Source organism: Triticum urartu, chromosome 5 (genome assembly GCF_003073215.2).
Source record: "Triticum urartu cultivar G1812 chromosome 5, Tu2.1, whole genome shotgun sequence".
In the NCBI taxonomy this organism is placed as follows: domain Eukaryota; kingdom Viridiplantae; phylum Streptophyta; class Magnoliopsida; order Poales; family Poaceae; genus Triticum; species Triticum urartu.
Genome location: NC_053026.1, coordinates 259,970,762 through 259,983,913, shown reverse-complemented (window position 1 = coordinate 259,983,913; position 13,152 = coordinate 259,970,762). Strand labels below are relative to the sequence as shown.

The 13,152-nt window shown below is 49.6% G+C and overlaps 1 protein-coding gene and 1 pseudogene across 5 annotated transcripts in view; one reads left to right on the top strand and one right to left on the bottom strand.

Moving 5' to 3' along the window:
- Window positions 1-9,554, bottom strand: part of LOC125508540 (ubiquitin C-terminal hydrolase 12-like) — a 29,229-nt gene extending 19,675 nt beyond the window's left edge. For 2 of the 5 annotated variants that reach the window (XM_048673270.1, XM_048673272.1), the window contains exons 1-9: window positions 9,245-9,552; window positions 9,027-9,102; window positions 8,733-8,883; window positions 8,470-8,627; window positions 7,111-7,376; window positions 6,800-7,018; window positions 6,626-6,734; window positions 6,426-6,541; window positions 5,209-5,307 (exon numbers count right to left, since the gene is read on the bottom strand). In XM_048673270.1, the coding sequence (XP_048529227.1) occupies window positions 5,209-5,307; window positions 6,426-6,541; window positions 6,626-6,734; window positions 6,800-7,018; window positions 7,111-7,376; window positions 8,470-8,627; window positions 8,733-8,883; window positions 9,027-9,102; window positions 9,245-9,274 (1,224 nt within the window). In that variant the 5' untranslated portion in view covers window positions 9,275-9,552. Of the gene's footprint in view, window positions 1-5,208; window positions 5,308-6,425; window positions 6,542-6,625; window positions 6,735-6,799; window positions 7,019-7,110; window positions 7,377-8,469; window positions 8,628-8,732; window positions 8,884-9,026; window positions 9,103-9,244 lie in introns of all 5 variants that reach the window. The other 3 variants (XM_048673269.1, XM_048673268.1, XM_048673271.1) reach the window with 3 other exon arrangements.
- Window positions 9,555-10,205: 651 nt separating this feature from the next.
- LOC125506977 lies at window positions 10,206-11,715 on the top strand (annotated as a pseudogene).
- The last annotated feature ends 1,437 nt before the right edge of the window (window positions 11,716-13,152 follow it).

Below are 13,152 nucleotides of genomic sequence, written 5' to 3'. Positions count from 1 at the left end.
CATCCTTAGTGGCGCGCTACATCGGCGCCCGGATGTAGTGGAAAATGGGCAAGGGTCTTCGCATTTGACTCGATGAGTGCGAAGGGTAAGGAAGCTAGCCGAGCCTAGGAGGATTCGCTTAGGTAGCTGGAACGTAGGGTCTCTGACAGGGAAGCTTCGGGAGCTAGTTGATGCAGCGGTGAGGAGAGGTTTGCGTCCAAGAAACCAAATGGAGAGGACAAAAGGCGAAGGAGGTGGAGGATACCGGCTTCAAGCTGTGGTACACAAGGACAGCTGCAAACAGAAATGGCGTAGGCATCTTGATCAACAAGAGCCTCAAGTATGGAGTGGTAGACGTCAAGAGACGTGGGGACCGGATTATCCTGGTCAAGCTGGTAGTTGAGGACTTGGTTCTCAATGTTATCAGCGCGTATGCCCCGCAAGTAGGCCACAATGAGAACACCAAGAGGGAGTTCTGGGAAGGCCTGGAAGACATGGTTAGGAGTGTACCGATTGGTGAGAAGCTCTTCATAGGAGGAGACCTCAATGGCCACGTGGGTACATCTAACACAGGTTTTGAAGGGGCGCACAGGGGCTTTGGCTATGGCATCAGGAATCAAGAAGGAGAAGATGTCTTAAGCGTTGCTCTAGCCTACAACATGATTGTAGCTAACACCCTCTTTAGAAAGAGAGAATCACATCTGGTGACTTTTAGTAGTGGCCAACACTCTAGCCAGATTGATTTCATCCTCTCGAGAAGAGAAGATAGGCGTGCGTGCCTAGACTGTAAGGTGATACCTGGAGAGAGTGTTGTACCCCAGCATAAGCTGGTGGTTGCTGACTTCCGCTTTCGGATTCGTGTCCAGCGGGATAAGCGTGCCAAAGTCGCTAAAACGAAGTGGTGGAAGCTCAAGGGGGAGGTAGCTCTAGCGTTCAAGGAGAGGGTCATTAAGGAGGGCCCTTGGGAGGAAGGAGGAGATGCGAACAATGTGTGGACGAAGATGGTGACTTGCATTCGTAAGGTGGCCTCGGAGGAGCTTGGAGTGTCCAGGGGAAGGAGAAGCGAAGATAAGGATACCTGGTGGTGGAATGATGATGTCCAGAAGGCGATTAAAGAGAAGAAAGATTGCTTCAAACGCCTATACCTGGATAGGAGTGCAGACAACATAGAGAAGTACAAGATGGCGAAGAAGGCCGCAAAGCGAGCTGTTGGTGAAGCAAGGGGTCGGGCATATGAGGACCTCTACCAACGGTTAGGCACGAAGGAAGGTGAAAGGGACATCTATAAGATGGCCAAGATCCGAGAGAGGAAGACGAGGGATATTGGCCAAGTCAAATGCATCAAGGACGGAGCAGGCCAACTCTTGGTGAAGGACGAGGAGATTAAGCATAGATGGCGGGAGTACTTCGACAAGCTGTTCAATGGGGAGAATGAGAGTTCTACCATTGAACTGGACGACTCCTTTGATGAGACCAGCATGCGTTTTGTGCGGCAAATCCAGGAGTCTGAGGTCAAGGAGGCTTTAAAAAGGATGAAAGGAGGCAAGGCGATGGGCCCTGATTGTATCCCCATTGAGGTGTGGAAAGGTCTCGGGGACATAGCGATAGTATGGCTAACCAAGCTTTTCAACCTCATTTTTCAGGCAAACAAGATGCCAGAAGAATGGAGACGGAGTATATTAGTACCAATCTTCAAGAACAAGGGGGATGTTCAGAGTTGTACTAATTACCGTGGAATTAAGCTGATGAGCCATACAATGAAGCTATGGGAGAGAGTCATTGAGCACCGCTTAAGAAGAATGACAAGCGTGACCAAAAATCAGTTTGGTTTCATGCCTGGGAGGTCGACCATGGAAGCCATTTTCTTGGTACGACAACTTATGGAGAGATATAGGGAGCAAAAGGACTTGCATATGGTGTTCATTGACTTGGAGAAGGCCTATGATAAGATACCGCGGAATGTCATGTGGTGGGCCTTGGAGAAACACAAAGTCCCAGCAAAGTACATTACCCTCATCAAGGACATGTACGATAATGTTGTGACAAGTGTTCGAACAAGTGATGTCGACACTGATGACTTCCCGATTAAGATAGGACTGCATCAGGGGTCAGCTTTGAGCCCTTATCTTTTTGCATTGGTGATGGAGAGGTCACAAGGGATATACAAGGAGATATCCCATGGTGTATGCTCTTTGCGGATGATGTGGTGCTAGTTGACGATAGTCGGACGGGGGTAAATAGGAAGTTAGAGTTATGGAGACAAACCTTGGAATCGAAAGGGTTTAGGCTTAGTAGAACTAAAACCGAGTACATGATGTGCGGTTTCAGTACTACTAGGTGTGAGGAGGAGGTTAGCCTTGATGGCCAGGTGGTACCTCAGAAGGACACCTTTCGGTATTTGGGGTCAATGCTGCAGGAGGATGGGGGTATTGATGAAGATGTAAACCATCGAATCAAAGCCGGATGGATGAAGTGGCGCCAAGCTTCTGGCATTCTCTGTGACAAGAGAGTGCCACAAAAGCTAAAAGGCAAGTTCTACAGGACGGCGGTTCGACCCGCAATGTTGTATGGCGCTGAGTGTTGGCCGACTAAAAGGCGACATGTTCAACAGTTAGGTGTAGCGGAGATGCGTATGTTGAGATGGATGTGTGGCCACACGAGGAAGGATCGAGTCCGGAATGATGATATACGAGATAGAGTTGGGGTAGCACCAATTGAAGAGAAGCTTGTCCAACATCGTCTGAGATGGTTTGGGCATATTCAGCGCAGGCCTCCAGAAGCTCCGGTGCATAGTGGACGGCTAAAGCGTGCGGAGAATGTCAAGAAAGGGCGGGGTAGACCGAATTTGACATGGGAGGAGTCCGTTAAGAGAGACCTGAAGGATTAGAGTATCACCAAAGAGCTAGCTATGGACAGGGGTGCGTGGAAGCTTGCTATCCATGTGCCAGAGCCATGAGTTGGTTGCGAGATCTTATGGGTTTCACCTCTAGCCTACCCCAACTTGTTTGGGACTAAAGGCTTTGTTGTTGTTGTTGTTGTTGTATATAATCTGATGTCTATGTAAATTGTATCATCACAACAACTATTATAAGAATAGACAAGAAATCTTAATTAAGCACAAAATCTAGATCACACAAGTACTAATGACAGCAAAAATAAAAAAAGAATAGCGTTCCTTTTCCCGCCAGGCAGAGTGCTTCTTCCAACCTTACGTACGTTCTCCTCTCCCTCTCTCCGTTGTGATTTTTTTCCCTCCTGTCGCTGGTTTTTTTCACCAATTTTCCTTGAAAACCGTCTTAATTGTCTCACCTTTTATTGACTTGCCAAATAAAATTATGTTTCCTTTGGTAAGCCAATAAATTCTTAACAAATAAGTGTTTTTATTTAGGTAGGTAAATCATGGGCAGGATTTTATAAACATTTATTTACACAATCACATTTATATGCGCAGGTAAATCACGGCTAAGGTACTAGAATATTTATATCCCCCTTGCAACGCACAGGCAATTATCTAGTGGCAGAAAAAAAATCATCAATGTTAACATAGAGCACACAGATCTAGCAGTAATCAAGCAATGCCAAAAAAAGGGAGCCCGGTGCACATAGCTCCCACTTGTGCAGGGTCCAGGGAAGGGTCGGACCACTTTGGTCTGTCAATAGATAATTGCCCGTGCATTGAAGGGCAATGCCAAGCTAGAAAAAAACAATCAGTTCACTCGATCCAGCTTTGCTGCTTGCCACCGCCGCTGCTTGCTCTCTGCTACTTACGCTGCTTGCCACCCCAGCCGTTCCCTGCCCGATGCTGCTGCTGCCCAGGTGTGGCCACCACCGGCCGGCTGGCTACTGCCCCTTTCGCCGCCGCCGGAAGACAGATAGGGAGACGAGCCAACCGTCACGCGATCTGATGCTGCTGCTGCTTGGCGCCGTTGCCTGCCCGCCATCCAAAGGACACAGGTGGACGCCTATTTCCTGCTTGCTGTCTCGTCGTACCGCCACAGCACCTCGGATGAGCCATTCCTGGCTGCCACCACCCCGCCCCTGGTGAAGGAGAGACAGGTCTGCGCCATCCCGGCTACCGCCGTTGGAGGAGTTGATTTCAGGAGGAGGGGCTGCTTGTAGGTGCTAGCCCGCCACCAGTCCTCTACCCATCCCCGCCGCCGCCTATGCTCCGTGGTGCGGCGCAGAGAGAGAGAGAGAGAGAGAGAGAGAGAGAGGGAGAGGGAGAGAGGGAGAGAGGGAGAGAGAGAGAGAGAGAGAGAGAGAGAGCACACTAATCCACCAAGGACCATGTCATTCCGCCGATTTGGAGGAACCACCGCATTCCGCATCTGATGGGTGTATTCCCTTTTGAGCAATCGGTGCTCTTGCCCAACCAAACGCGGGAATAGGTGCCAACAATGGAACCGACCAGTTATATTCCACTTGATGCCACCAACCAAACACACCCCAAGATAAAAATTACATGTTTGGATCCCCTTATATCATGTATATTTTGACATTTGTGTTAAGATGACCCCATTGGCATTGGCATGAGAAAAAGTATGTACAGCAAAACAAGTACTCATTTGAATATCTAGAAAGTAAGCATGGAACTGCAAGCTGGATGTATTAGTGTGTTACAGCATGTAGGTCATGCTAGGATTCTACTACCAATTAGTGAATCTGGTTTCTACAGTCATCCCAATTAGAAATGGCTAATACACAAGACAAGAGGATGAGGTGTGAACTGTAATGACTACTTTCAGCCAGAAAGATATCCAAGTATCCCTGAAATGCTTATTGAAGCAGCATGGTACTAGGCTACCAGCGTCAACCTAAGAAAACCATCAGAATCATCTTTGTACCAAAATTCTATAAAGCAAACACCGGCTGTAACGGTGTATTTAACATTTGCCTACTTCCCTGAGAAACCACCTGATTCTGCCAGAAAAAAAAAGTGTGCATACGATGATTCTAGCAAAGCTGGCACATTAAGCTTATTTCAATGCAATTACAAAATAAATCAGTCATATATTCATGCACAAATAGGTTTAGTAGCCCCAAAAGTAAGTGCAACAGGTGTATCGACACGACATTCTATGTTTCATCAATCTAATACACAAAAGTCCTTCATACCATATCCAAATGCACACCATGATGTTATGATAACCATTATTTTGTAGAATCAAACTCAAAAAGGTCAATCCTACAAAAGATGTCAATTAAAGGTAAAAGGGTAACCAGTCCAACCTTAACCATTGTGTCTCGCATGTAATCATATTCGAAACGCTTCAGTTGAAGTTGCAAAACAGGAGGGAAATCAAGAAAGAGTACGCCCTTTCTTGCATCCTGCAAAAAAGACTGACTGCAATTCAGGTGCCAAGGAAACAAAAACAGAAAATCAGAGAAATATAACCATTACACCAATTTCCTTCATTAAACAGAAAGGACCGGTTCCATCAATGCAGCTTTCCTGGATCTCTGAGTAGTAGAGAATTAAGGGTATGTTTGGTTCTATCCAATGCTTGCCCTACCAAATATTTGGCCAGCCAAATTTTTGGGTGACCTTTTGTTTGCCCCATATGTTGACCAGCGTTAGCAAGAAAAATGAACTAGCCATGTCAAAAATATTCATAGGGTAAGTTTTGGCCACCATCCAAGCATACCCTAACTGTTGTGGCATCTTAGAGTCCAGTTGTCTATCAAGCTTAGTCTAGAAGTATCCAGGGTGTGTGTATCCTGGTAGAAGTATCTGTTTGTGGGAGGAGTCTAGTTATCTCCCAGAATAACCCAGCCTAGTCTAGAATTATCCATGGTGTATATGTCCTAGTAGAAGAGTCTGTTTGTGGGTAGAGTCCAGTTGTCTCTTAGATGGACCCAGCCTAGTCTAGAAGTATCCAGCGTGTGTTGAAGTACCTAAAGGGTCAATATAAGGATGTTTCCCCCTTGTAAGAAGGCAAGAAATGAAATATCTAGTTCCTGCCTATGCTTCTCTTCTACCCCTCTAATTCTCCAATCTTTCCCCACTACCCTTCTACTGTACCACAGCGCCTACACGGTGACGGCACGCGCGTCCTCCGAGTATCCCACTCTACAACTTCCGTAGACAACGTCAGCTACAACACTAACACCTCTTTTATCCAAAATTGACTAATGCAAGCAAAAAAACAGGGCAGCCCGGTGCACGTAGCTCCCGCTTGCGCAGGGTCCGGGGAAGGGTTCGACCACTTTGGTCTTTTGTACACAGCCTTTCCCTACATTTCTGAAAGAGGGTGTTTCCAGGACTCAAACCCGTGACCTCATGATCACAAGGCAACATTAGAAACATTAGAAAGTAACCATTAATAGAGCAAGCAAAGGTACCCTGCCATTCATATGTACAATGTACCACACCAATATTCCAAAATATTTAACAACAAAGATAATGCAACTTAAGATTCAGGTTCAAAGCCATGATTTGTAGGAACCTGTAAGCCATGTTGTTCAGCCTGGTATTTGTTATCACCCTCTAGACGCTCCACTTCGACATATTTATCAAATGATGCATAAACATCATGACAACCTTTGACATCAAGTTGTAGATCTGCAAGGCCAGCATAAGTGACCATTAAATAATAGATGGATATAGCACATAAAATGCAAACACAATTCAAATTATAGGTCCTACCATAAAAGGACTCTTTTCTGTTAGATTTATAGTCAACATTAATGCACTCGATGTAATTAATGTGGTGGCCTTCAAATAGTTGTTCAATTGTTCCTTCCACAACAGTTCCCTGGGGAGAAAGCAAAGTTAATGACAAGTAATTGGCATAGAGGTAATTGTTAGTATAACATCCACCTTCATTTTGTCTTCAAGTTTCTCGCATAGAACTCTATTGAGCTCTTGCACATCATGCTGCATGAAAGAATCATAGGTGTCCCACCCGAAAGATTTAGTCAACTCTTTTGTAGCTACACTATTGTCGCTATACTGGAGCTTGTAAAAAAGGCTCTGCAGGGCTAAAGGAATACTCCCAGATGGCATGTCATTCTCAGTAGTTGGCATGTGATACACAGCCTAAGAAGAAAACCAATGAATTGATTCAAAATTAGTTCAAAATTCAAACTCACAACAAAGCATGTGCGGTACGACAAAGCAAGGTCTCACACCTTCCGAAAGTAAGGTATATGATACAGGGTTTGCAGAAGAGAGTTCATATAACAGGTAGCACCCTGATTCTTGAGACCAACATAACCTGTTTCCTTTTTCGAGTCATAAGTCCAATAGTCAACCATTTTGCGAACAGCAACCTCAGCTTCAACAACAACAGTATCATTCACGAGATAGCCCCTACTTGGGTCATACAGCTCACTCAGAGGCATAAAAGATGTGAAACCCCAGTCACTCTCACGTGCATTAAACTGATGTTGAGTATCTGCCAAACATGGGACCAACATACAGCCTTAACCAGAGAAATTTTGCAGAAATATTTAAAAACTCACAATATCACCGAAGCACCGCTACTACCGAACTTCATTAGCTACCACATAAAATAACAAGCCAAAAGAGTCTTTGAAAGCATGAGGGCACAACCGAGTGGATGACATGGAACAAAACTAATAATCATTATACCATTACTAAATGCATGATAAAAAATAATTGAAGGTTCAGGCTTCAAGCAACAATAACTGACCGAGAAGTACTAAAACAATATGAGTGGAAATATAAGGATTTTTTCCTCATGATAGAACATAATCTGGTGTGCATTATAAAAATTATCAACTACTCCCTCCGATCCATAATAAGTATCGCAGTAAGTTTCTCGAAAGAAAGAAAACGATCAACTGCAGATGTTGTGATTTGTGATTTACGGATAACCTAAAAGAAGTTTCATGAAATTAATTCCCAAACTGTTACCTGTATATATACATACATACATACATACATACATATATATATATATATATATATATATATAACAATTTCAGCGCCACCAGTACCATAGAAATACAATGTCAAACTAGAGTCCACACAATAATTGAATTACTTTAACAATGTTGACCACTGACCAAGAACCCACAAAAAAGAGATGCACAGTTGAGAAACATCCAGCTCCCAGGTATAAAAGTTGAATGATCCTTAGACATTGAAGTATTGAAGTAAAGACTAGACAAGGTTTATATCAAACTTTACAAGAAAGATGTCTGCTTTGCATGTGATACATCAGTTATGAATATTGTATATCTTGATCTACAAGAATGTACTCCATCTCACCAAAAGAAAGAAAAAAGGGGGTTGTGTGTTATCGAGCATCATTATTGCATGATAACCTAGGCATGTACTGTGCACAGCTTCAGTTGCACAGCCAAACGGATAACATGCGGCAGTACATGCACAGAATTTTAACTGATCAATGGGTTCATCCTGTTCCACGTCAGCTCAAGACTTCAAGGTTATATTCCCTTGAAACTTCCATGACGGATGGCTTAAAAAATATGATTACAGCATTAATCCAAGAAAAGCAATACCTTTGCGTGCTGTATACTTCTGATGGATCTGGTTTACAATGGCTAGGCTGAACTGAGCATACCGGCTCCATCCGTAAGGGAGGTTCCCCGAGTCTGCAACATCCAAGTACATCGAGAGATGGTCCACATTATTTCCCTTGGGGAAAATTAGCACACGCCTACGTCCAAAACAAGCACATCCATCAGTACCTTCAACGTCCAACATCTCCCACATTAGACGCATTTTCACGGCGAATCAAAATGGCAAGTTGTCCAAAACTCACCATTTAAATCCACCAACGACAAACACATCCGAGTAGTGCTTCTTCCCGCTGACCCTGGTGAAGTTCTCTATCGTCCAGGTGAACCGGGAAGTCTGCGGGTCCTCAGGTGCTTGGCTCTCCGCCGTGTTCGTAGGCTCCGTCTGCGCCACCACTAGCAACGCCAACAAGAGCACCACCGAGACCAACACGCGTGCAAGATCAGTAAAAGGTCGAAATGCAAACACCCGGCAATCACACCGCCGTGACAGACGGACAAGCATGCTGGGGGGTAAATCGCGAGGCTCTCAGTCTCACCTTCCATTGGCTGCGCGGCGTCTGCGGCGGAGAGCTCCTGGTGTGGCACCAGCATCTCTTCATCCTCCTGCTGCTGCTGAGAGGGGCACGGAGGGGGAGGGTTCAGATCCGGGAGGTGCGCGTAAACCCATGGAGAAAGAGGAGACCCCCGATCGGAACGGAGCAGTGGGGCGAGAGGAGCCGGGGAGATCAGGCGAGTGAGGAGATAGGGCACGTACCTCGAGAGGGGAAGGGGTCATCATAGTCATGGAGCCGTCGTCGCTGGCGGCGATGGCCGGTGAAGGGGTAGCGATCCGGGAGGCGGCTGCCGCGCGCGAGCAGGCAGCGGCGGCGGGCGGCGGGCGGCGTGAGGCGGCGGACGGGGAGGAGCTTGGGGAAATGGTCGAGGGGATTTCCCGGGCCCAGCAGGTCACACCAAGAGGGGATGACAAATTCTAAATTTTCACGTCATGCTCTCTTGTGCTGTCAGCGAGGCGAAGCTCGAAGCCGAACGTTTGGATCTGACCAGAGGGAGTGTCGTCGCGCCCGGAGCACATCGCGTCCTAGACCGAGGGTAACCATGGGCGTGTTTAGTTGCTGCGGGGCCTGGCTCTTCTGAGCTAGACCGAGCAGGGCCTGAGTAAGCAAAAACAGGGTTAAAAATGTAGATGACTAGTTGATTGGTTGCCTGTATTGGAATCTTGTTATCAAGATGCAATTTCCACCTGGCGTTTGGTTGCATACATTATATGATTACCAGCGTTAACAACAAAACTTAACAGCCATCAGATTGGGCTTGACATTTTGTCAAACACTTTGAGCGCGTCGGAGCTTCCACTGCTCATCGTGCCCACCACCGGCTTCCGACGACCGTGGACGCGCCCGACTCGCTGCCGTGATCGTGGCCGCGCCCGGCTCGCCGCCGTGGACGTGGTCGCGTCCGGCTCGCCGCAGGTCGTGGATGAGCTTGAGCTGGCGTTATTGAGGATCTTGCCGCGTCTGTCACCTCTCGGAGAGCCTCTGCGTCGACCGCCTCGTCTTCGCTGCCTCCCCCGCGCTCTCGTCGTCGTCGTCGCCGACAACAGCGGATGCCGCGTCGCGGTCTAGCTCGGGCATGGCGCCGGCGCCAGCTCCGGCCGCTACACTCACACCAAAGACCAAACCCAGTAGACGTCCCTGAGCAAAGAAAGAAGCGGATCCATGGATTTCTTCTTGGAGGCACCTGCATTGAGGAAGCTCCTGCTGCGGGGCGGCGGAGCCATGACGCGGTCCCTGCGCGACGCCGGCCTCGGCTTCTACCTCGACGACGCGGGGCGCTTTCTCGCCCCCTGTGGGAGCTCATCAAGCAGAAGGTCGTCGAGCTCGCGGCCTTCCTCGCCGGCCTCCTCGCCGCGCTCGGCAAGAAGGGCGACGAGCTCTTCCAGTCGGAGACCCGCTCGGAGATGCTCGCGCAGTGGGTGCATGCCGGCGTCACCGTGGTGCTCCCGGGCGCGCTCGCCGCGCTTGTGCTGCTCTGGCTCGCCCGGTGCTGCTGATGCGGCCGCCGCGGCGGCGGGCGAACAATGGTGGCTCCAGGCCGCGGCAGCGCGCTCATGTCGCGCGACGCGTTCGAGGGTAATCCCCGGACATACTTCCGCGACCTCCGTGCAAAGAAGTTCCTGCTCCCATGGTGGACGGGATCGACGGGATCGCACTGGAGTAGAGGGAGCGAGAGGGGATTGAGGATTAGGGAGAGAGAGAGGGATTAACTCGAGACACACGTCTCCGGAGGGCCACCCACGTGCGCCTCGAAGCATCGCTCGGGCCTGGCTCTCGGGAAACTGTCAATTCGACCGTTACCAACGGGCCAGGCCTAGGGGTGCTTTAAGAACTGTACTATGCAGGCTCAACAGTGTATGCGAGGAACCAAACAACCGGAGTCCGAAAAGATGTTGCACCGCGCGGGCCTAGTTGGGCTCGATGCGGGCAACCAAACTCGCCCCATGCCAATTGATCCACAACAACTATTGATACCTATGCAATGCTTCTTTTTAGGATTAAGCAACATTACATTATCCACAAGTTTCAGAGGGAGAAAGGGCCTCCTCCGCCTAGAGCGCTCTGCCTAGCCCCCTGTCGGTGTCAAAACCGGCCGATCTCGGGTAGGGGGTCCCGAACTGTGCGTCTGAGGATTGAAGGTAATGGGAGACAAAGAGGACACAATGTTTACCCAGGTTCGGGCCCTCTTAATGAAGGTAAAACCCTACTTCTTGCTTGATTGACTTTGATGAGTATAGGGGTTATGAGAGTTGATCTACCTCGAGATCGTAATGGCTAAACCCTAGCCGTCTAGTTCTGATCGCCTCTATGAACTAAACCCTCTGGTTTATATAGATACCAGAGGGGCCTAGATCTATTCTTGTTTTTATGCCTAGCTAGGGGCGTTAAACGATAGCGCTTGTTGGGAGGCAACCAAATTTTATTTTTGTTCTTTGCTTTTTGCTCCTACAAGAGGTGCCCCCTCCTGGGTGGCGTCGCCTTCACCTGCACCACCGGTCGAAGGAGCGGGGGCGAAGGCGTCGAACTTCTCCAGCAGGGCTTCCACCTGATCTTTCATGGCTGCGGCGGTGGTTGCGCGGTGTTCATCAGCCAGAGGCTCCAGCAGCTCGTCAAGGCGGGCAGCAGGATCACGAAGATGGAGGTGGCTGAAGACGCGCGTCAGTGCGGCTGAAGAAAGGACGCGAGCCTCTGCCTCTGCCATGGGGCCGATGTTGTTCACGACTTCCTCAAGCGCCTCGACCAAGTAGGGAAGCAACTGGGCGGGGCCGTCCTCATTGGTGGCCAACGACTTCTCCAAGCCCTTGTCACAGAGTGACTTCAGGGCCTCGCGAGACCTCTTCTCCGGAAGCGCGAAGGCCGTGCGGTCCTCGGCCAGAACCTTCGCCTTGGCATCGAGTTCGGCCTTTTCAACCTACACCTTTTGCTCCAGCTCCTTTAGCCGTCCGCGCTCAGCGGCCTGCGCCTGCGCCAGCTGCTCCAGCTCGGCGTCGCGACCCTTGATGGCGTTCTCCCGGGCCTTCATCCTCTCTTCCTCCGCCTTACGGCCACAGACAACTTCAGCACGCTCGTCACGCGGGATCTTGAGCTCGGCCTCCAGCACCTGGCAGCGACCTTGGGCGGCCTCGACATCCTTCAGCGCCGCCTCACGAGCAGCCGATGCCTGAGCTGCGGCTCGCTTCTCCCCCTCAGAGGTCGCCGCGACCTGGCTCAGCGCCATCCGAACGGACACGTCAGAATGGAGCCAACCAGAGACCAGCTCCAGGCGACCAGCCGCCAGGAGGGGTTCGACACTGAAGATCTTCTTGCAGCCGGGCCATCTCAAAAAGGGCCCGCTCCAGGATGTCAGGAGAAGCGGAGGAACCTGGGGTCAGCAACATGGCAGAAGAAGGAGGAAGAGGCGTCGTCGTCACCATGGCCTAGGAGGCAGGAAGCTCCTGAGCCTCTTGGACCTCAACACCCGAGCCAGACACTAGCACCTCCTGAGTCAGCGACGCTTCGGGGGCTGACTCCTCCCGAGGATGCTCCACCCAGCCTCACGAGGATGATCAGGCTGGAGAAGCATGAGCACTGTCCACACCTTTGCTCATGGAGAGGGGCGCGGTCGCAGGAGGCGACCTGGACTCAAGCAGCACCAGCTCGCTCTCCCTTATCCTCTTCGTCGCAGGTGTCAGCCTGGTTACACAACAAGGAAAAGGAGTCGGAAACAAGCATCATCAGCAAGAACAAGGCAAGACGGGGACACTTACTGATCCACCACGACATAGTCCCTCTGCTTCGGGAGCTTGAAGCCGGAGAGCTTCGTAACCCGAGGTGCGGGCGCGCCAACTCCGAAAGCAGAAGCAGGAGCGGCAGTGTCGGGTGGTTGGTGCGACATATGCCAACGGATGACTTATCATTGTGGGAGCCAATAAAACATCGCCGGTGCCTGGAAACGGGATAAGGCGAAGACATGCACGCTGGCGAATCTTACCCAGCTTCAGGGCTCTCCGTGGAGATAACACCCCTAATGCTGCTCTGCGGGGTCTCCGCATGATCGCTAGCTCGACAGGCAGCTACAGGATGCTCCTTGAGCTGTTCGGTGAAAGGATGAAGGAGGGCCAAACTAGCC